Source organism: Fulmarus glacialis, unplaced genomic scaffold, assembly GCF_000690835.1.
Source record: "Fulmarus glacialis isolate BGI_N327 unplaced genomic scaffold, ASM69083v1 scaffold7632, whole genome shotgun sequence".
Classification (NCBI taxonomy): domain Eukaryota; kingdom Metazoa; phylum Chordata; class Aves; order Procellariiformes; family Procellariidae; genus Fulmarus; species Fulmarus glacialis.
This window is the reverse complement of record NW_009197095.1, coordinates 59,124-83,517: the sequence shown is the minus strand read 5'-3', so window position 1 is coordinate 83,517 and position 24,394 is coordinate 59,124. Positions and strand designations below refer to the sequence as shown.

The following is a 24,394-nucleotide window of genomic DNA, read 5'->3' as shown; positions in this document are numbered from 1 at the left end:
TTGTAGAAATCTCTACGAATTGATTACTTGGTGGTTGGTTGTTTTGTTTTTTGTTGTTTTGGTGTTTTGGTTTTTTTTTAAAGTAGGAAAACATTTCAAGTATTTTCAAAATAATATAAATGAATCTTTCTTTTTAGCCTCTTCTGAAGCAGTCGCCCTGGAGCAATCAGAGTAGCGGCTGGAGCACAGGAAATATATCCTGGGGAGGAATGCATGGCAGAGACCATCGTAGAACTGGAAACATGGGAATTCCAGGAACTATGAACCAGATCTCTCCTTTGAAGAAGCCCTTTTCTGGTAATGTCATAGCTCCTCCTAAATTTACTCGCTCCACTCCATCACTGACACCAAAATCGTGGATTGAAGATAATGTTTTCCGAACTGACAACAACAGTAATACTCTCCTTCCTTTGCAGGTAAGGATGGTATGTAACTGCATTCATAGTCTTGCATAGCATTTTGGCTTCATTCATTTTAAAGGAGAATTAAACAGTGGTAACAGCCCTGATACTTGGTTTGAAAATTGTATATTTCTATATTCTTTTTAGTCCTAAATTGCAACTAACTCCAACGTTTTTGGTGTATTCAGCAATATATGATTCTCATAGTTAATTAAGAATATTGACTGTCAAGAAGGATAGAAACTGTAGCCGCTGACGCAGCAATAGAGCAAAATATGTTTAATCCAGCAAGTATTGTCTGCCTATGGTAATGCTCATATTCTTATAAATCCTTTTAAAACTCAGCGAACTTTTTTGTTCGCTTGTCCTTGTACATAGGTTTTCTTACTTTTGTAGATGGCTCTGAGTCTTTGTCATGTTCGTCTTTTACTGGTATTCTAGGCTGACATTTGCATATTAGTGAGATTTTTTTCCTCCACATTCTAGCAACTTTTATGTTATGTTTTGGCTGGAAGCCCTGTGACTTAGAAGTGTTAAACAGGAGGATGTGTCTTAGAACTAAAGATCTGGGTTCACCTCCTGAATTTTGCCAGTGACATCTTATGTGACTTTAGGTAAGTCACTTAACTCCAGCCTCAGTTATCTTTTGGTAAAATGTTATTTTTTCCCATTCCTGCCTGTGTTCATTTAGTCATAACATTTCTTGTTAGCGGAGACCTTTATTATTTTGGATCCCAATCTCAGGTGCCATTCTAACAATTTATAGTTTTTGCATGGTTTTTTTGTTACAAAAAAAAAGCTTGGGCAACTTATTTTAGAAACGATGCATTTTAAAATAGCAAGCAGGTTATTCCATTAATTCTATACATTCTTTAATTTTCGTTACACCTGTGTCAGCTTTGTTTTTTGTCTCACACTGAGCTACTATATACCAGCAAAAGTAAAAAAGGTAATATGCAGAGAAAATAATTAGAATGTTTCTTCATCTCCACATAAGGCTATTATAGTTGTTTTTTGTTAGGTTTCACACAGCGTAACCTAGAGTTTCATTTGTTGTAATTGTGACCATATTTGAGTTTGTACAGCTGGATTTGCATCAATTAGCAAGCTAATCCTTATGTAGCTGTAATAGTGGCAAAAAGGTGCTGCCTGGGACCAGATTTCCCACTAGAGTTCCTATTTTTCTTACCATTTTGCTGGTGGAGTTCCATTTGGCAGAAGAGGCCATGTCCTGACTCTGTCCAGGTGAGCTCTGATACTTGCAGTATTCTTGAGGCTAATGGTGACTTTTGGACATACCTAAATTGTGCTCCAAGTGTATGCATTGGACCCGAAAACTTCAGAGGATTTGCCTATACTGTGGAGACCTGTTCATTAAGTAGCCTCGCTAGCTGGAATATCATAGTTGAATAATTTTTGTGTGGGTGGAAAGATGGGAGAAAAGGTGCCATTCTTATGTATTCAACCTGATCTGTTAAGGAAAAGAGATTACAGATAGGTAATGCTTTGCGATGGAGGGCTCCAAGAGTAGTTGAAAGTGAACACTGAAATGTCTCCCAGCGATGTTAGCCTAAGGAACAGGGTTAAAAATATTAATGCCGTCATATGTTGAAACTCCAGTGACGTATACATTGGAATTCATATGCAGCTAAGCACAAGTTGTGAATATATTTACTCATTCAATATGCCTTACAAGTTAGTATGACTATTACTTTGAACTTCCAGAAGCTTCTACAGCAGTCATCTAATACAGATGATCTCATTTTATGTCTAAACAAGTCTTGTGCATTCAAACTATAATCTAAATCATTTCTATCTAGTAGGGTAGGAAAAAATAATAAATTACATTAATGTTTCTGTTTGGGGGCTGTTGGTTTTTTTTGAAGAGACAGTGTCAAAGTGAGAAGGTGGGCACACTTAATTGTTGTTGGTCTTACCTGTGAGCACCAGAGCCACCAACTAAATAGACCTGTTTGTCTGGCTATATTTATGCTATAGATCTATCTGTGCTTAAATCTCCCTTACATGTATGAAGTCATAATTGCAGAACACAGTAAAAATAATCCTCTTTGAAGGGTTGCAGTGTTATCTACTGCTATTGTGGAAACACTAGATGTTTCCATAAATTACTTTGCTACACTGAAATTGTGTTCCTATTTTTCAGTTATTATACTATTGTTACATGGTTAATTCCTTGTGATGACTGTTACATTTTGCAAGTCATAATGAAAAAGTTAAATAGAGCTTGGAGCTCGTGCTTCTTCTCATCAGGACTTGTGTTGGCAACTGCGATGCTGTCAAACACCCATTTTGCTAATTTGTACTGTGCTTGTCTCCTTCCATAAAAGGCTGAGGTATTTAGATTGAGGATTCTTAAAGATGCAGTAGCAATTTCAGAAGATACTCAAAAATACCAGTAACTAAATTTTGTGCCATTTGGAAAGTCTTGCACGAAAGCATTTATGTGTACGTAGAAGTTATTTTCTTCCAAGCTTCCACAGAGTGAACACATCTTAGCGTGCATGTTGAATACATACTGCATGATTCACAGTTTTGCAGAATACTTTTCTGCATGATCACGCATCTTTGTTTTAACTGCAGTAATCATTTTGTATGGCAGGGGACAAAGCACCTCTCCTCGGAACTTTAGCTAGCTCAAGCTTAGCAAATGAAAATAGCTTAGAAAAGCCAGTGTCCTCGCTGACTAACTTTCTGTAGATCATTAATGTTCTGCTACCATTTTTTAAAATGCTGTCTATTTTTTGCTAAGTCTTAATGGCATTCAGCAGTGTCAGCTGCTCATCCAGTTTCTGTAAAACATGTACCTGATGCAAACAAGATAAGCCACAGAGAAATTGTATACAAATTCAAAGCTTTTCTCTTCCATGAAACTTACTTATTCTTGGTGTTTGCATTGATGGATGGTCCCCAGTATAGAACTGGCATCAATTCTGATGAAAGTACTGTTTCTTGGCATTAAACTAATATACCAGTGACAATGAATGTCATTACTGATAAGTGAATAAGTAATTGTGTATTAGTTAAAGGGATGAAAGCAGATTTTCTGTACTTCATAGTTAAAACTGAAACATATCCCATGTGAAGTTGAATTCACAGAAGCCACATTAGTTACAGCAAAGCTGCTTTTGCTTACAGCAGTTATGAAGGACATCTCTCAGGGGAATTTTCCAAAGTTCAACAGTTTCTGTTTTGTTTTTAAATAAAAGTAGTTAAGCATCATGGCAACACTAATTTAAATGTGAGCAAATTAAGCCAATAGCAAAGTTTTCTTTAAGAAGCTTTTTCTTCTCCCTCAGGTTTTCAAGATAACACAAACTACATCAATTCAAGTTCTTTCATAGGCAAAATTCAGTCTACAAGTTTAAGTTCTGCCACGCTGCTTGCACCATTATAGGTACTTCATGTAGGAAAGGGATTGTTGCCTTGTACTGGAATCATTAAGGAACAATTAGAAGTCTTGTCAGGTATTCACACCATCTAACTTAAGCATTTAATTGAGGAACCTATTACTTTCTCCTTAAGAGAGAATCTATGCTCTTTATTTAGATAATCTAATTCTCTAAAAGAACATACCCGGCACCACTGACCATATACAGCCCCTGGGATTCCAGTTTAGGCACTTACATTGCCTGTCAAGCAGTTAGACGATATAAATATTCTCTCTCATTCCCTGATCTAAAGTACAAAAAAAATTAATATAGGGTGCAAAGCTAAAAATATATTTCTAACCCCAGATAATAGGTTTTTCCCCAAAAAACATGCTTCAGGCATTTCTGTTGCCAAAATGCAAGCACAGAAATCAGTGTTTTATATATTCATTTTTTTCATTTATGTTCCTTGGATGAGGAAAATAATTAACCATTTCTAAATTTTTTTTTAAAATTGCAGTGTCTGCTAGCCGTATTTTGATTGCAAGCTCAATGTTTCTTAATATCTTGCAAATAAGCTTACTAAACCCTATTATAACAGTTTAATACACTTCGATGTTATACACTTAAGTGTTTAACTGTTTTCATTCTAGTAAAAACACTGCATTCTATGAATATTAATTTAGTTTCTGTGTCTCTTTTAAGTTAAGGAAATACACTGCACGTCCGGGTGTTTTTCACCTTGATTTGTCCTTCCTGTTTGTTCAAACAAACAGTATGTGCAATGTTCGTGGTCCTAAAAGCTGAGCTTTATTATTCTGCGTTTGAATATAGCGCTTCAGCTGGGGATTTGTATGGTAAGGTACCATCTCTCACAAATGCAGATTTTTCTTTTTCTGTTTATTTTTGAAATGTGCTGAAGTTTTCAAAGAAAACAAAACAACTTGCAAAGCAAAATGAGTTTTAAGATTGTACTTCACAACAGGCGTTAGTTTTAGATACTTAATTTGAACTGCTGTCATGTTGCTTCTGTCTTGTAATCACTTCCATTTGGAGGATTTCAGATTCTCAATATGACAGTTTTAGTACAGTTTAATAAATGTACCTAACAGTTTAAATGACTAACCTAGATGATACACATACCAGTCAATACTAGATGAAGAGCAAGTTGCTAAAGTTGGGTTCTTAATGCCATATTTAGACTCCTGAATTGGTGGCCTGCTTCTTCAGAAGTGCTGAGTGTTTGGCAGCTCATGTTAAACTTGAAGGCATTGGGAGTATCTAGCTGCTAAGCTCTCTTAGTCTTCAGACTAGTGTAATTGTCCAAACACTGATTTATAGGCCAGGCTTTACAAGTTTATTTTTACTAAGGCAATACCTGCAACAGAACAGCATCTTCAGGATTTTTAATGAAGTAGATTCATTACCTGGGGCTGATCAAATAACATAAAAAACCAGATACTTGTGTCTGAGGACCATACTGGCAATATATCTAACTGGAGAAAATGGTCTACTGCCGTACTTTTAACTTAAGGATCAAGACCTTTCAGTAAATAGTATTGGGAGCCGCACATATGAACGATTCAAAGGAATCAATTAGCGGAAAGTTTGTGGGCTTACCATACAAATGTTTTTATGACTTTTTATGAACTAAGAATTCTCTCCTGCTGTTAAAATTTGTTTCAGTTATACAGCTCATTCTATTAATGCAAGTCAAAATCGGAGTTAGGAAAATTCAACAAAATATTTAGCAGCCATGATAGCATAACAATGAAGTATACACTAAGTAGCGTACCTCACCTCATTCTGTTTGCCAAAGCACGGTTGTTCTCTAAAGTTAAAATGAATACATTCTCACCTAAGATCTATCCAAAAGTACATTTACCGTATGGTCTGATGTATTTGCATTTAAGTACTTAAGACTGTATAGATACATATGCCCCATCCCTGGAAACATTCAAGGTCAGGTTGGATGGGGCTGTGAGCAACCTGATCTAGTTGAAGATGTTCCTGCCCACGGCAGGGGAGTTGGACTAGATGACCTTTAAACGTCCCTTCCAACCCAAACTATTCTATGATTCTATTTCTAGATTCAGGGGGGGTGGAGGTGAAGAGGGTAAAAAAGACCCAAAAACCCCAAAAGAACCCAAAACTTGAATAACAACTTCCCCTTCAAATGTCTGATTGTTCCTTTAGTTATTTTGTTGAAGCTATTCATAAACAAATCTTCTAGACTTGCCTCATAAGTCAATCTTGCCAAGCCTTTAATCATCTCCATAATGTGTCTGGTTTGTTTCCAGTTTATGAATGTATATTGTTGAGCTGAAATACTCCAGTGTGGATATAGTGCATGCTGTTGGGATTTTTTTATTTGTTTTTAAATGCTTATGTAGTTGGGAAGTAGGTGTGTCTCCCACAGGACCTGTTCTTGGTGCATTTTAGGCTCAATTTAGCTAGCTTACATAGCTGATGGTGTCATTTTAACTTTAAAACGCTTTTGTTGTCAGGTTGACCATTCACAGATGTCTACCAGATATTATAGTTCATCTTTACCACTAATGACACCATGGAAAGTAACCAAGCAATTTCATGTGTCTACTTTAAGCCTTCCTCCTTGCTTTTTTATAGAGCTAAAATTGTAGTTAACTCATAGATTTTCATATTAAGTTTCTCATTTACACTAGTTATGGTTTCAACAAGGGGCTTATGATTATAGGATGTCTTCACTAAAATGAGAATTACTTGAAGTTTAGATGTTAGAAAAGATGATATTTTAGAATACATAATTAAGTGTACTTAAGTGTTAGGTTATTACTGCTAACATTAACACTGAATACTATATTCAGGTACTACTTTAAGTCTGTGAATACTTTATTATTAAATCAGCTGTCAGTCTTAGAACACATTTATATTCAGGTCAGTTTTAAGGTGAAGAAATGGAACTTGTTAACATTTTAGTTTGGGAAGTGATTTTAAAAAAAGTTTCTTTAATTGGGCTTTTAAAAAATTCAGTTAATTCAGCAAGGTCAAAGTACAGAGTCTTTTTTGTAGCCAGCTAAGACCATACTCGGAACAGACTAGCAGCTTTATGACTTTTAAGTTGTTTCCAGCCCCCATCAGATGGTGCTACATTTCTTTAGAATATGAAGGGACGTGTAAATGAGCATATTTTAAAGGTACTTGCATTTACTGAATTTAATGCCTATGTTAGAAGTCTAATTTTTTACTTCAAGTAGTCCTACAGATCAGTAGTTTAAAGCATGTGTCCAAAATTCAAGGTGGTTTAACTTCTTAACTATGAACATCTATTTTTAGTGTTTGTGGTTAAAGATTAGCAAAATTGTATTCACTGTTTAATAGTTTCTGTCCTTGTATTTGCTTTATGCGTAAATGACAATATATAAGCTTTGAGGTGTGACTGCACTGAGTTTCTGCAAATGCTCAAACAGGATAATCTTTGCATAAATTATATGGATATATTGAGAAGTCCTAAATAGACTGTGCCAAGAAAAATTATTTGTCCAACAATTTAGTGCTGAAACTTGCTCTTCAGAGAAAGCTGCCCTCCTCCCATTCATTCCAGATTTAGACGTATAGGGGGAGAACGACTTCTGAAATGCGCAATTTGTAGATGTATTTTGCATGACTGTCAGAAAGTCCTTCTAGCACTAACGGTATTCTATGGGTAGGATACTTCAAGCTTCTCCTATATTGTGTAAATTTGTAAAAATTCAGACATAATTACCACTTTTCTGAAAACTTTCTTACATAGTCTTAACTTGTAAGTTGAAGTGACAATTTGTCACTTAGCCTTATACCTCTGAATCTGTAGGCAGTTACACCAAAACCATGTTTTCAATTCTGCTGTGTATGAATGCAGATGTGATTCTGGTATTGGAAAGGTAGGTCAAGCAGGATTCGAATGTTTATACTGTTAAAAAGAAATAAAAAGCTAGTGTGAGAATTCATAGTGCTTGGGAGAAGTTAACTATTGGCTCTGGGGAAAAAACTAGCATTATGTTGTGACATTCCACTGATATTCGGACCTTCTGACACAGCAAGAGTTCACTTGCTTCTTAGCACAGAACTGATGAGCCACAGAGGTGAGGGAAATGCAAAATATTTTACAGGAATTCAGCCTTGACAAAAGGGGCTTTTGGAGTCAGGATGGTACAAAACTTGTGTTTACATACACACTTATGTATCAATGCTTTTGTACTACTGATTGTCTTTAGTTTTATCATTTCGAAACGGTTGATAAGCAGTTATCTTCTAAAACAACCCGGGACTACTTTTAAAACAACATGGAAATAGTTCTAATTCTTGGGACTATTTCCATGTTATTTTAAAAGTAGTCCTGGGTTGTTTTAGAAGATAACTGCTTATCAACCGTGTTGAAATAATGAAATTAAAGATAGTCTCAAGAATTAGGACTATTTCCACGTGCATGGAAAACTGTCTAAAACAATGAAGTTCAGTGGTAGTACTTTTCATGCTTGTCCCAAAGATCGAGGAAAATCACAGTGGAAGTTTTCTGATTGAGTAGAGCATGCTGTAGTAGAACTGTCCTCTTTCAAAGCATTGTGGATTTTTCTACAGCAGAACTTTCTAGAAAATCTTTGCTGATGTGACCTACATTATTGAAATACTTTAAAGTTCTGCTTTGAAATTAAAACTTTGTATTTGCATAGATGATAACTGTGCTCTTTAAAGATATGATGTACATATTTGGGGAGCACAAAGCAGTGTTTTAGCATTATAAAGCCTAGTTGCACAAAGGTTTAAAATGAACCTTGTACCCAAAGAATTATTTACTCCTTTTGAGATAGTTAAATTTCAGATAATGTTGCTTTATAGTATGTAGTTCATCAGTCTGAATTGGAATAGATGTTAAAAGTTTGAAGCACTGAGTACCTAGATATTACCTAACCTCACAAGTGGATAGTGTGATGTGGGTAGTGAGATAGCAGAATACAATTCCCGTATTTAAATCCTGCTTTACTTTAGTGTATTCACAACATTTTTATATTGTACAGTGTATGACTAGTGCATGCTTCCACTGCCAGAAATGAAGTAATACAATTCAAAGAAACAAATCTCTTTTTTTAGTTTATTTATAGACATGTACTTTCTAGGGTGTAAAGAGGATGGGAAAAGTTTATTTCTTCTGCTTCTAGCAGCACAAGACCTTTCACTTTGGATACACAAAACTTGCAAAACAGAATGACGCAAAGGTGAAGTTACAACCATCGCACCATGTCAGCCAGCGGAGCAGTTTACAAATGAATTGCAAATGCATGTTATGTTTTACTTTTCCATTTATCTGTAAGATCCATGACCAAATGGGCCAGTATTAGCAATTAACCATGATGGAGCCCTTTCTTACAGGCTTCTGCTCTACAGTGCAAAGTTAAGTCTACAGTAATGACCATTTGCCAGATAGTCATGTGTTATCTCAACATATATGTATATAGCAATGATCAAAAAATAAATAAGAAAATCTTACTTAGTGAACCTGTAGCAAAGATAGTGTCACACGTACAGTTCAGTCCAGTTTTTACCAATACTAGTTCTTTTCCACTATCAGCTACAGAGGTAGCCAAGCATGTTTTCTGTTTACTCAGCATTGATTTTTGCAAGAGCACTTACTACCTACCAAGTACTGACTTCAGCTGAATTTAAGACTTCATTAAAAATCCTGATGAGATGCCTTCTGAATGCTAGGGGACAGTAGAGAACAGATCCAGCTTTGTCACTGCTCACACCTTCTACAGAAAGCAAGTTTGCTATGGTAAGCAGGTTCTTTTCATTGTGCTATTGAGAAGCAAACCTGCAAGAGCATGGAAGCAGATTAGTCACTTCAATTTCATTGTGCTGCTTCTCAGGACAGCTAGAGAACTGAATGAAAGCCAAGCAGTCCCAAAATAAGGCTGCTGTAAACTAAAGTAATACTGGGGACTTGTTGGCACTTAAACCGGGTTGAAGATCACCTCGCAAAGTGTCAGCAGCATTTGGTCTGGGGCATGGCAGGAGACAAGAGAAACCTACTTTTTAATTTATCATTAAAATTATCTAAGGGCTTTAAAAAAAAAAAAGGATCTGATCAAATGAACATAGCAGATTGCTTGCCCAACAGGAAGCCATTACTCTTTATAGTTGTTTGAGGGAGAGGGAGCCAAAAAAAAGGCTTCTCCCTCTTCATCCCAGTGTTGTGTCAAGTTGACTAAACTTTCTAAGAAAGATGAAAGTAAAATCTTAGTTTCATCATGGCTTGTTTTGCAAAGCTGTTGATAAGTCATAGTTTCTGACTCATAGAAAACCTCTATTTCAAAGCTTGCTTTTTCACTCCCCAAACATGAAGAATACCTGCTTGCTGAGGGACCTAGCTTGAAATTATTCTATGTTCTGCTGAACTGTGGAAAGTCACAGTGAGCGTGGGTCAAAGACCTCCTGTCCACTTAGATATGTGCTAAGTGGATGGCTGCATCTTTAGTGAATTTTAATGGTCATTGGGATGTCTGTTTCTACCCTGTTGAATTACTATAGTGCAACCAGAGAGTAGACAACAGTAAAATTAAGGCATGATTACAGGATTCCTTCAAGTGCAATACAGTCCAGCCAGAAGCCTTGCAAGTAGAAGATACTAAGGTTTTAGGCAAACTATTTTCAATCTCCGAAGGTATCCCAGAAGGACCAAAGCAGTTAGAAGTTGTCTTTTTTTCCATCTTTGTAACTTGGGTGTATTAGAAAACGTGTGAGAAAATGTCTTAGTTGAGCATAAAATCAGTGAAAACATTTATGATTTATTACAATAACTTTTATTATCTTCAGTGAAAATATTTGTAAGGCCTTATGGTAATTCTTATTAATCTTCATGTGCAAAAAAATTGTTCTCTATAAAGCTGATAATGTATTAGTAAGCTTTGTGACATTTTCTTTTCATAGTTTAGCTTTAATTTTCCAACCTTTAACCATTTAGTGCTGACCGTTTGTAACTCAAGTCTTTGTGTGCAAAGGGTCTCAGATTAATTACCCAGAAGCCAGGAAGTGCAGTCTCAGCAGGGGGGCTGAGGGCCCTTGCGAGGTACTCAGCTAAGCACCAAGAAAATGCTTTCTTTCATGTGAGGTGACTGTCCTTCTTGTCCTGTAGTTCCCCACCTTGCTCGCTATTTAACTTCTGCATGAAATGAAATTGAGCTCTTACAGACATTAGTCTCCTTCATTAAACAGCCTAATGCTTAACTCTGCTGTGGATCACTGCAACTGATTCAAGCAGTTCTTCTGAAGGAAACAGGCAATCACAGGCTATCAAAGTATGTACACAGAAGAGTTCGTCATAGTGCATCTCTAGTTTGATATTTAGATGCTATTAAACTTACTATTAAAAATCAGGACTTACTGTTAATAAATTCAGGTATCTTAAGCTTTTGTATCACTGTCCCTCTCCAGAGTGTCTGAATGTACAGCCTTTAGAAGGCACCTTTGTCTTCCTATCAAGTTTCCTGTTAAAAAGTACAGAATTTGTATTCCAATACTAAGGATTTTATTCTCTTTTAGGATCGAAATAGAATGTATGACAGTCTGAATATGCACTCTTTGGAAAACTCCCTTATTGACATTATGAGAGCAGAGCATGATCCACTTAAAGGTATGTTATTATGCTAAATAAAGAAAAAAGGGTCATCCATTCTGCATATTTGAATTAATACTGATTGCTAATTTAGATTCTAGGGTCATATTAAAATAGCAAATGAATTATTTTCTCAACTGACATGAAAGGTCAATCTCAAGCTGTATTTTATTGAAAACATTGGTTTACAGTTGTTTAAAACTTAAGCTTTAGTGGTTTCGTAGGTTTTTCTCCCTCTCCCCTCCATCCTTCCCTCCTTTCCCCCAAGAAATTCATAGTTAGTTTTATTTGAAATTTACTTGTCTGCTGTAGGAAATTCTACCTCAGTTTGTAAAGACACACTATTCTGTTAGAGGTAGCCAAAAGAGGGTGGGAGGCGAATCAAACCACTACCCATGTTAGCTGGTTAATTTTCCCTTTCTTTGCAGTGGAAGCTGAAAAGAAAATTAAGTCCCCTGATAAACTCAGTTTTTGTCCTTTCAAATATTTTTTCAAAGCCCCTGGAGAATAATAATGAATCTAATTGTCCAATTTCTGTTTGGCTGAAGAAGTCCAGAAATACACTTGATTTAGAATGCTGATTCCTCTTACCCTTCTGGTCTCTGTTCAAATCATTTGGCCACAGTAGTAAGCATATAGCTAATATTTGTGGACTTCAACTTTAACTCCTCTATTCACTCTGCAGTAACTCACTCTTTTGAACTCTGTTTTTCCGTACTTACTCTCAGGTGGAGTTTACCATTGAACTTTGGGGCAGGGAGCCCAAGCCAATTTATTTGGCCTGATAAATGTTATTTCATTTGTGGTGTTATAATTAGACTAACACAATCTAACTTTAAAATTATCCAAGACTTCAGGCTTCCTTTGCAAAAATTAAGTCTCAGTATTGAAGCAACTGAAAAAATAAAAAACAAACAAAAAATTTCTCTCTTTTTATTTCATTATTTACTCCCATCCATTCTCCATTTCTAGATGCTCCTAGACTTAATATATATTACATTAGCACATAAGGGCCTGTGTTCTCCTAATTTGAAAGACACTTTGCTAGATTCTGCTCATGGTTCTCTTAAGATCTGTAATCAATTGGAAGACCTGTAGTATTCAGATAGCATGTAGTAATATTGTAAGATTTACAATGTAAAGCCAAAAGTTTGGGGTTTTTTTTCCAAACTGAAAATCTCTCCAAAGCATTAGTAAGTAAGTAAGTAGCATTCAGTTAGCCAGTTAATTTTCCTCCTCTTTAGAGTGGAAGCTGAAATTAAATTTTCTTGGACGTTCTTAAATCTGATCTCGTTTCTTACTGCCTGTAGAGGATTAATTCCAGTTTTAACATTTTATCATTTAAGTCCATTATTAAATTCAGTTTCTGTCTATTCTGCATGTTTACAAAACATTACTAAGTAACACAAAGGGGTTGAAACCTGTGAACAGTTAGCCCAGCGGTAACTGCTGTGGACTAAAAGCATGCATATGTCATCAAAGACAAGGTAACTAGTTAAATCATCCCTGTTTCAAAGCATTGTTGCTTCAATTTGCCACACTCAGGTGGTGACTAGTATTTCTTTGATTATCTGAACCTAAATCTACCATCAGGAAGGATAATAAAAGGTAAACCTACTGTTAGGCATAAAATTAGAGAATGCAGATCTTCTATTGCCATATACTGTCATTGGCACCTTTCACATTCCTGAAAACCAGTTGGTTTCTTCACTTTGTTTCTATGCACGCTGACATGGCAAATGGAAGTGGTTGCTCTGTTCCCCCTGCCATCTCGCTGTTTTCATTTTGGCGTTATAATGCAGAAGAGCTTTCAGAGGCACAGTGAGCACAGAAAAGACCCATTTTTATTTTTATTCATTATGATACAGTAGATGAAAATGATGTATTTCCAATAATAATTTTTCATCAAGAATAAGATAAGACAAAGCTTTAAGATTTTAAAGTGAGTTGGTTTCATACGTAGACACTTCTGAAAAACTCAGTAAAGTTTCCATAGTTATTCTGTGCTTTCTAGGGACATGAGTATATAGTTTCAGTCTACAGTTAAGAGGGGTTTTTTTTTAACAGTTTCACCATCATTCTCTGGCAGTGAAAATTCTGTTAAGTTTTATGTTTGAACTAAAACAGATGGAAGCCATAGATAGTGATGAATTCAAAGAAAATCCATTTTTTTGTCCGAGTGCCAGAGAACAATGCACACGCCAGCTGAATTTAAATAGAGCAATTGTGTGCTGTTATTTAAGTTGGTTGATTAAGATACTTTTTTCTCTTTGGAAGTTATTATTTCAGCTGAAACAGCTACATTATTAACAGTAAGACACAAGAAATGTTCCTTACTGACTGAAAATGCGAAGAAGAGATTGCATCCTAGAATAGCCTTTTAGTTCCTCTCTACCCCTCTTCTGTTTAGTCACCATTAGTTGGCATTTCTGTAATTTCCTAGCAACTTTAACTTTTTTTTTCCTGCAAACCATGAAACACTAATTTTGTTGTTTCAGTCTCTGTGGCTTTTTTTTTCACCACAGAAAATCTGACATTTACATAAGAACCCATTATATTTGCTTGCAGAATGCACAGGATTGAGAATATTATTGTTACTTATTTGTTCTTATTAATGTATAATGTACTTTGTTGTAACTAAAGAATATTTTGTAACTAGAGAATATTTTTATGACAAGTTTTTAAGTAAATCTAAGCACACTAAAACAATGCATCTTTTATATCTGACCACAGCAGTAAAATGAAAGTCCCTGGAATTTTAAGCACGTGTTTCAGATTTAGCTGCTTACAATATCTGGAGTATGACTAAGCATCTTGTCTCAGATTTTGCACAATGCAGAACAGACATTGCGTGTACTAGCTCACAGCTTTAAGTTTTGCATTTCAAGATCCATTTTAGAAGGAAGTCAAATTTCACCACTTCTGCTTTCATGAACTTGAAAAAACTTTATTTCAAATATAATTCACTGAAATCTAAGTTTATCCCTGCCAAAAAATGGTTTATAGATGCATAGTTTTGGCTTCACTTAGACAAAGTTTAGTCATTACTACAGACATGATTAAAAGAAGTAATTTTTAGCTTTCAATAAGACATTTTTTCAAGGTAGGTTAATAGGGAATAGATGCTTGATTTCACTAGTTATTGAAGCAGAAATACTGATCATATTAAAATGAATCTTTCCCATGCAGCTTACTTGAAATGCATTTCATAATAAGACATTAAGTAATGTTTGAGATTACCCCATCCAATCAATGGAATATAAACTGAAGTTAAAATTAATAAAAGTTAAAATAAATTAATTAATTTTTACATCATTGTTCTTAAATACCCTTTTTATTCTTCTAATAGCCCTTAAAACTATTTTGAAAGAAGAATTACAATATTGATAGCCTGAAATACATGGGTATTGATAGTATAACTCTTTTCCAGACATACCTCTTGTGTATTTGCATTTTTTTTCCCCCTTCTCCTCCGCCAAATACCAGTGCTTCTTGATGTCAAGATGTAGAAAACTTGTATTCTAGACATTTCGGAAACAGGACAACCAATATATTTGGACTAAAACAGATTATAGAAAAAAACTTAGAAGAAATGGTTATATTTTGCATGGAATATGTCTTAGAATTGAAGAGCAGGTGATTTAACAGAATTTATTACCTACTGTTTTAAACATTTTTCTAGTAAAGATTATAGTATTTTCCATGTAACTTAAGGGCTTGTCTTTTGTAAGGCAAGAGCATTGATACTGTACTCAATTTACAATTCATTTCTGTTTCCTGACCAACTCTCTTATAGCTCTGCAAGCTAGACGTAACTGAACTTGAATTAGCCATAGCTATATTAGCAGGAGTAACAAGAAGGAATATTAACTTTATGTTGAATTTTTCTTCTGTTTCTTTGTGAGGGGCAAAACAAATTTTTTGGGAAAGTTACACAAATATATTTTTTGTATAGCTAGTAATAAATAATGAAAGTAAACCTCTATTATTTGACTTATCTGTGGAGAAAAATAAATTGATGCACTTGGAAGTCTGTCTTGCTTTTTCTTGGTTTTATTTTCCCCTTAAATTTGTTTAGTTGAGCTTTTCAGCTGTTAGAGATCCTTCTTTTAAAAGCAACCTGCTGGCGCATGCTCAGTGAGGTAAAAAGAAAAGCATTGGTGACTCAGCAACACAGTAGAGAACATTTTCTTTCTTTCCATATGGTAACTTTTGTTTTCAAAGAAATTTGTTTCATATTTTGTGTTATGAAGCTCTAAGGTTTAAAGTTCTGCAGTTGCTTCCTAGAGTAATTCAAATTGCGCTCAGAAAAGAGTTTCTGAGGCTGAACAAAAAAAGGATGGAAGGAAAAACTTCACTCTTAGTCATATAAACGGCTTTGAAATTTTACATACAGATTTTTTCCTCTTTCTGTCATAGCAACTTCTTATGATAAAAGAATATATTCAAGACTGATAGACTGATTTGCCTAAATAGATCAACTATCAGAGACAACACGTTTGGCCTCATTATGACTTAACATAATTCTTACACAAGGTTTTGAAAGTGTAGCATCTAGCCTTTCTGTAACTAGGTGTTGTCCAGACATGGTTTTGTGCTGTTGTCTTAATTACACTGATTCAAAAACTGAGCTTCCTGATACTACTGTAATCCTCAGCCATTCTCTGATCTGTTAAAGTAATTTGGCAAAAGCTTAACTTGGAAGCTTTTTCTCTTCTAGTCAGGAGATCTCTTGAAAAAAGGAGGATGGGAAAGGAATTTGTTATTGTCAGTCTCTTCATTCAACCATTTAAGACTTTTTAAAAAAATGGGGAGGCAGTAGACATGAAATATCAAACTTGTGAAACTGTGAGTCAGCAATGTTTAAAGCGGTCGTTATACTTAAATCTATCCCAAATGTTTTAATATATGGGGATTCCTCCAACAGTTTAGTTAAATATGAATAGAAAGTATGCATTTCTAAAAGTAGATATGAATTTGCCTTAAAATTAGAAGTGAGTAAGCACAACTACATCTGTATGCTCAGAAGCAGCTTACAAAAAAATTTAAATTTCCATTGCCCGTATTAGTAACATGAGATTACAGAAATGTAGCTAAAACTAAGTTTGTTACTCTTTCCTCATGGTTTGGATTAGAAAGATTTTTAACTGGATTTAGTGGATAAACTGGCCCACTGAAGTTTATCTGCAAGCTTTTTATTTTTTTCTGTCCTTACAGAAGAATACATTGTGAGAAATACATACCAGGCAGTTCTGTTAACATTAATCACATTTAGATATGGGAGAGGGGGCTAAATTTAATAGAACTCTAGTTGCATAAGAAATGTCAAACATACTTGCTTCTCCTTAGCAATACTATCTTGAATTTAGCCATGATACATGAGAATTATTAATTAGCGGTAACGTGATGAAGTTGCAAGTTCAGGTTTGCACAGAGAAAATTTCTGTAACATCATACTTTATGATACAGTACTGTAATATTAGGCATAATATTTGTTCCAGATAGTAGCACGTTACTAATTTTGGATGCTGTAGAGCTAAGTTCTGTAGACAGTCAGAGAAGTCAATGATTACTTTTCATTTCTTAGGAATGGAATACATCTATTATTTAAATATTAGATATTCTCTAACTAATTTGTAGTTGATTTTAAACTAGTAAAGCATCTTTATATATTATTAAGACTTTTTTTTTTAAGCAGGCGGAGGCCACTGGAATCGCTAGAATATCTATTGAACGGTTTATACGATTCTAGATTACTGACATTGAAGTAGGATGGGATTTGTGGTGAGGGCAGTTCTTAAAATGGTACATTTTTTTTTTAAAACACATCGAACAACATGCAGTGAAAATAGCTTACTAGAAAGAAATATGTGATAGAAGCAAAGTAAATTGTTGTAAGATGGTGCTCCCATCTTCTGTATTTTATATGCTGATATTTTAAGTGAGGTTTTATATTGTATATGTCCATTTAACTAGAATAGCTTGTTAAAAAATAGTGTAATCTGAGCTCTGTATAAGACTGATTTTGCACCCAGTTCCATGCATGAAAGTGTTCTGAATTTATGTATATCATTAAATTCAGGTGGACACCCTAGAAACACCGTGTTTTGCTTCAACAGATTAATCTGAGGGATAAGAATCTAAGTTAACATATCAAATAGCAGTGATTGTATTTTGAAAAAGGAAGCAAACCTTCTATGTTTAAAATGTTTTTAATGTTGTAAGTCCAAGTACTAGCCAAGGTAGTAAACACAAGTATTAAGTTCACCAGAATGCAATAATACAAAGTATGATTTCATTGAAATAACCATGTAAATAAGACTTAAAAGAAGTATCAGTACAGCTGTACATGTACTAAATACTGTTACTCATTTTCCTTTCTAACCATCAAATCATTCCTTATCTGAGCTAGCAAATTCGTCTCCATAACACTGCAAGATGGGGTTTCGTTGCGTTTGTGTGATTCATAGGTTTTACGCTGCAGTAGTGGGCCCAGTTCCCTAGTGCACTCTCTCACTGCTACGTAATGAGGAGTGCTTTTATTTCAACTTTTCTGTTCTGTTTCAGATGCAGCTTATTTGTGAAGCTATAGGGGAAAAAAGCAAAAGAATGCAAAACCAGAGTTGTAAACCCAGAATTTACTATCTTCTAAAATAGTTTTCCTCTCCAAGTGTCAACACCTGGTGGGCTTCTCTCTCCTGCTAGGCCTTAAATCTGACCTCTTTTTCTGTAGTAATTACAGGAAAAAAATTATCTTTTGTCTCCCTTGCTGAATAGGAAAAGAAGATAAATATATACAGACAGGGAGAAAGACTGTCACCACAGACTCGAGGAGGTTCAAGATGAGATAATCATTTCTCACAATTTCTGTTGTTATTCTAGCTAGATACAGCATTCTGATTTGCAAGAAACAGCTCATATTGTTGGAAGTGTTTCTATAGCACCGTATATAAACATGATGGTGACAGTAAATAATCTTGTAAAATCCTTGCTGTTAGGCAAATGAATATTACCTTTATAGACCAAAGAACTAAGTAGTAAAGCAAAGTGACTTGTTATACACTAGGCTGAGCAAACCAGTGGCAGCTCCCAGATTGCAATTTGAGGATGCCTTGTTCCTAATTCTTGTCCTATTATACCAGCATGCATTGCTAGAAGGACAGAATATTTATAGTTCCAAGAAACATTTGGTATAGCTGTAAATGTTCAGCATGACAGAAAAAATGGCTTGTATGTTAAAACTGGACATCTTGAAGATAAGGAACATGAAGACAGAGGCTCCTACAAAGATTTTTGTTTAGTATCTTGCCTAAGCCTGCTCAAAAATTCTGTACAAGTTAGAGAAGACAGCAGAGTTCTTTTGGGTGGCATTCATCTTCCCTTTTCCAGGAGGCTGCCTTTGCCCTTCACTGCTTTCTCCATACTTCCAAATTCCAAAGCAAGTAGTTCCTACCTAATCTGCAGGTGTTCTGATACCATACATTCTTATAATAATGAAATCTGTAGGAAGAGAAATAGTACGTGGCTGTATAAAAATCTTTTTGCCACAATGCCTGTAAATAATAAGGCTGAATAAAATATCCTAAATTATCTTAATCTTGCTATTTTGAAGTTTTGAGTGTAAGAGTTCATAATGTATATTTTTTCTATTTTTTTTGGTAGAAAATTATCATGTTGGTTTCCTAAAGGGGAAGAGCAAAACTTAAACCCTATTACTTACAGATTTTCAGCAAAAAGGTCTTTTATTTAACCCTAAAGGTGTCCTTGGGACACAGAACTACTATTTTGCGAAATTTCCAGTCTTGGTGCTAATCATATGGGTTTACCAACAGTAGGGGGAAGAAAAAAAAGCAGTGTATGACAGGAATTGTTAGACAACCTTAATATATGGATTGCTGATTTGGTTTTCTTTCTTCTTTTTCCTTTTTTTCCCCTGTGTTTCTTTTTAGAAAGAGTGAGCCTTATTAGAGTATGACAGTGTCTTACTAATACTTGTATCTTGCAAGCCAACTGCATATATATTCCCCTTTAAACCCGTGTGAGTTCTAAACACCCATTGCTTCCAGACTGGATTCTTCTTTATGCCTCCACAAACATTCTCATTTCCTCCAAAAGATTTAAATGTTTAAGTTACAGTATTTTTTATATATGCTTATGGATTATAAGCAAGCAAGTATGTTTGAATAGCAAGATAGATGGAAATGTAGTTTTTTGCACATTAAAGCATGCTTCTTCCAAACACAGCAGCTATTGTAAATATCTCTCTAGGTCAGTGTGCACTACTGGTATGTTTGCAGCTTCCTGTAAACAGAAAATGTCTCCTTTAATAAAAAGGAATTTGTAGTGAACAGACACTTCAGCTGTGCATTTTAAACCATTAATTTAACTATTAAAGTATAACATGCCGCCAGTGTAGTAAAATTCAATACTTGAAAAATTCTAATGTCAGAATATGAGGTTTTCATATAATTTTTGTTCAATATAAAATGTTGAAAATGTTATCTATCATATTCTTTAATTGTGTTAATTTTGTAGATAAACCAGTACTCCAGTTTTGCCAGACTTACTGAAAAATATTACATGCAATGATTATATGTAATACACCAAGATACAGTCATAAATTGGTTAATAAAATTTCAATGCCTTAATTCCTATTAACATGATTTTTCTTAAATTGATTCAGTAGAGAAGCACTAAACTGTAGAAATGCCACTCTGTTAGGCAATGTGCATAGTACAGTTATTCACAGCCACTATGAAAGAGAAGACTAAAGCAGTCAGCACTATTTCTGGGTGTCATGAAACAAAAAGTGGCTTTATCCTATTGGAGCTGATCCCAAAGCACATTGCAGATCTTATGACCAGAGAATTAAGGTTAAGAAGTCTGTTCTTGTCAGCTTTAACTTGGGTCAAGGGTATTGTTGGTTAATGTGCTTGGAGTTAAATATTAGCTCTTTATTTCCCTTAGGCAAACTGGAAATATAGTTTATATTTAAATTCTAAACAGTGTTTTTCATTATTTTTTCTAGCATAATAGCTAAAATTTCTACATTTGTTTTGTTTTGTTCTTTGGTTTTTGTTTTCTTTTAAGGTCGCTTGAGTTATCCACATCCAGGGACTGACAATCTTCTGATGTTAAATGGTAAGTGCTAATCTTATAACAGTTTCTAATTATCTCTAGCTTAGCTTAAATCTGACATGTTGGTATAAAATTATACTATTATATTCGGTTATTGAATTACTTGCCTCTAGTCTTCGACACTGATGGGACTGTTGCCATTTTTCAGAGTTGAATGGCAAGAGCTAATCTTGCAACAGCCTTTCATTATATCTAGCTTACTTGAAATCTGAAATGCTCGTAACGATGCACCATCCTTTTTTGTTCTCAAGCAAACCAGTGGAATGTACTCCAAAGATCTGCTAGAAATCTATTATACAGAAACAGGAATTAGAAAAATAAGAAGGCCAGAAAGGCATGTTTTTCTATCTTGTGTAAATAAAGGGTGAACTAGATACTTTCTATTACACTTATGTGAAATAACATTTTATTTTTGTTGGCTTTTTTGGAACTGGCTTTGTCAAATATGTTTTTAACTGGGAAATATGCTGGAGTTAGAGTTCATGTTCACGTTCCTCTCCCAGTAGGTCAAACTTCATGAACGTCTGCTACTCAGTGAAGGCATGAACTTTAGCCTTTGTTCAAGGCTAAAGAAGGAAGCAGAGCTTGGTAATCCATCTAAGTCAATAATAAATCAGGGGGGTTGCACACAAATGTTTTCTACATTGGGAAAAATTAGAGCTATAATGCCACAGCTTCTCTAGATTAGAAAACGTGAAAGCTGTTGTACATAAAGCAAGTACAATTTTGTCATTGACTTGACGAGTCTAAACGTTGCCAGTAAAGATCTAATTACTAAAAAATACAGTCAGAATAGTTATTTCAGGTTTGTGGTTCTGTGGATCTCTTTTTTTTAATTGCCTTACCCTTCTGCACATTTACACTTGTGTAAATGGATATAAAATGTAAAAAAACTCTAATTTCCCTTGTGTAACACTGAGTAAATGTTTAAAATTTTAAGGAAATTCAGGTTTAGCTTTATACCCATTAAAGGAAAATACCGCATAACGGACATTTGAAGAATTAGGTCTCCTTTGTTATTGAATAGTTCTTTAAGATCATGGAGTACCTTGAAAAGTGAAAATAGCTACTTAACTGTTGAAATAAAATTAGTTTTAGCCCACACAGGCCATAATCTTGATTCCTGTACATTGAATATCGATGTGCTTGATGTTACAACATTTACAACAGTTAACTTTCTGTATTTAACTGCAAATGTAAGACCTGTTCTGCAAGCTGTTTTGTTCAGGTGGTATATGTGCAATTGTCATTATCTGCAGTGTTAGCTGGGAAGGTATTAAAACCTAAGCAGTCTTATGAACAACTGTGAAATACTTCAATGCAATCGGTGTAAGAAATTCATATCATTTTAATTAATTTGTTTTAATATTTAGAATGGTGAGCTTCTCTTTTTATAGTTTTCCGTGCTAAAAGAGCACGTGGGAAGCATTGTTACTCTATGGAATATCTAGGAAAAAAGGTTTTTGCTATTATCACGGACATTCGAAAAATGCATCTCAGTGGTACCAGTCTATCCTGAAAACCTTACCACAGAGCTAGAATATGCACTAAAGAGTATCTTGTTTGTTATTAATGCTGGTGGAGTTTCTATTGTAGTTTCGCAGTTAGCACTTAATGTGACTGCTGTCATTTTTCAAAGCTGCAATATTATTTCCAACCTTCAATGGGTGAGAGAAAAATAACAATTTGAGTATCTAAAAGACAGGTGCTGCAACACCTAATTTTTAGGTGAGCCCTTTAGAATTTAATTCAGAGCCTTGGTTTAGACACCTAAGCTCTCTACCATGTACCTGGAGAGTCTGATGTGCAGTCAGTGCAATCACTGGACGTCAGTGCAGTCCAGTGCAATCACATATACCGTTCAGAGCCACCTCAGGTTGGCGTGTCTGAGCTGCAGCTCCTTACAGCTCAAGAACAGAAGCACTGGGGACAGCCTCTGGGGCGCTCCAGCTGCTCAGACCGCACAACCTTCCTTTCTTAGCAAGAATTGAGGGGCTTCCTCCAAATGTGTGGTAATGAGAATTACAGATTGAACACTTGCTGATAAAGTTGTAGACTTCAGTTTCTTCTCTGCTTAAGTGGATTCAAGCTGACGTTTCCCTATATCCCTGTAATTGGTGCCTTGGAGGGAGGAATAGGTAAGAGGAGAGTTGGTAATCCAGAGACTCACATTTGTCCCTAACTTTCTCATAAGTGTTGTAATCGCTACAACGAGGAGCAGGAATACCAGACCTTCATGAAAGAAAAGCACCAACATTTTTAAGGATCCTGGGCCCATCTATGTGTGCACTAATACTTAACACTAGATCATGACCCTCACTGGATTTTAGTTGGCTTGATTTTAGTGGACTGGTATCTCTAGATCCCAGAAAGGTTCTGACGTGAGCCAGGCTGGAATTCCTCAACTCTTTCAAGACTAAGCACTTCTAGATAAAACTTATTTTTAGCTAGTTTTTCCTCTTCTTAAATGATAGATCTTTTCCAGCTCATTTAAAGTGTACTTACTGAACTGTACCTAATATTAATATTTACAGTTTTCATTATTTAAATTAATGAATGAGCCAAAGGAAAGCTGATTTATGTGTTTTAATAAATTATATATCTGATAATTATATATGCTTCAGCTCAAGCTGTAAAAAAAGCAATGCATTTTTAATGACTGTTATCTCTCAAAAGTCAAAAAAAAAGATACTTTGGAATGGATTTACCTGAGTACATCTTTAATTGTCGACTTAGAGAGATCCTTTCCGTAGCAAGTAATAATGCAGGAGTCCAATTTGTTGAGGTGTAGGGTGTTTTTTCCCTATTACAGGGTTCTCCCTCTTTTAATGCATTGAATTTTTTAATGGCTCTTGAAACGTATTTCACCACTTGATTAGTTTAGCAAGGGAGTATTAGACTTTCCATCTTAAAGATATTATAGCTGGTTGTGCTTCTGAAAGAAGGTGTTTTACTTCAAACAGAAGTTACTAAATTTCCTATGCAGGAATTGCTAAATGAGTTTCTGTAGTCTGTTAGGCATGCCAAACTTGAACGGTCATGACAATCTCTTTCAGCCTTAAAATCTATAAAGATGTGATTTCTAAAGAAATCTTAATAGCATTCAGGCACCCAAATCCAATAGACTAAAATGGGAATTAGGCACCTACCTCCTTTAGTCTAGACTCTTGGGAAATTTTTGCCATAATTGTTGATGGATTTCTTTACATGACAAATAAGTATTAATGAAAAAGGCTTCATTACTTCACTGTCACCATTTGATCATTAAATCGAGAATGTTAGTGACAAATAGTATTTTATCTTACTTTCTATGATAAATTTTATAGTTATCTTTAAATATAGGAAGCTTGCCTAGTGGTTTTTCCTGTTATACAACATAATATTTTGTATTCAGGTCAGTTGTTCAGTTGAGTTATTTAAATATGTACATATTTGACCTCTAGTATATATTTGAAATATGTGTCTGAATAAAATAGTAATTATACATTTACTATGTGGGGTAGCATTGCTCATATAACATAGAAAGTTGTATTTATATTGTCTTGATGTTAGATAAACATGCACAAAAAGTGTATTTACTTCTGTCTCATATTTCTGTCTCTGAGCTGATGTAAGTTGCAGTAAGTTGACAGGTTTAAGCCTTATTAGTGTGCAACTTCAGGGATATAGAAACAAGGTTTTAACTATAAGGGAATGTCTTTGTTGTATATACAGCACTCTCAATGTTGGAAGGTTCCAACATTACTGGAATTCATTTCTATTGGGCATCGTTACACTTCTTGCATGTGTTGCCTAATTTATATTTTCTAGAATAAAAGTATATCTCTTGTACTTCC

The 24,394-nt window shown here is 34.9% G+C and overlaps 1 protein-coding gene across 1 annotated transcript in view; it reads left to right on the top strand.

The window, feature by feature from the left end:
- Positions 1–137: 137 nt before the first annotated feature.
- Positions 138–24,394, top strand: part of CPEB2 (cytoplasmic polyadenylation element binding protein 2) — a gene marked incomplete at its 5' end in the record, with an annotated part of 51,467 nt that continues 27,210 nt past the window's right edge. The window contains 3 exons of the mRNA XM_009572409.1: positions 138–416; positions 11,348–11,438; positions 20,511–20,561. Of these exons, the coding sequence (XP_009570704.1) occupies positions 138–416; positions 11,348–11,438; positions 20,511–20,561 (421 nt within the window). The remainder of the gene's footprint in view (positions 417–11,347; positions 11,439–20,510; positions 20,562–24,394) is intronic.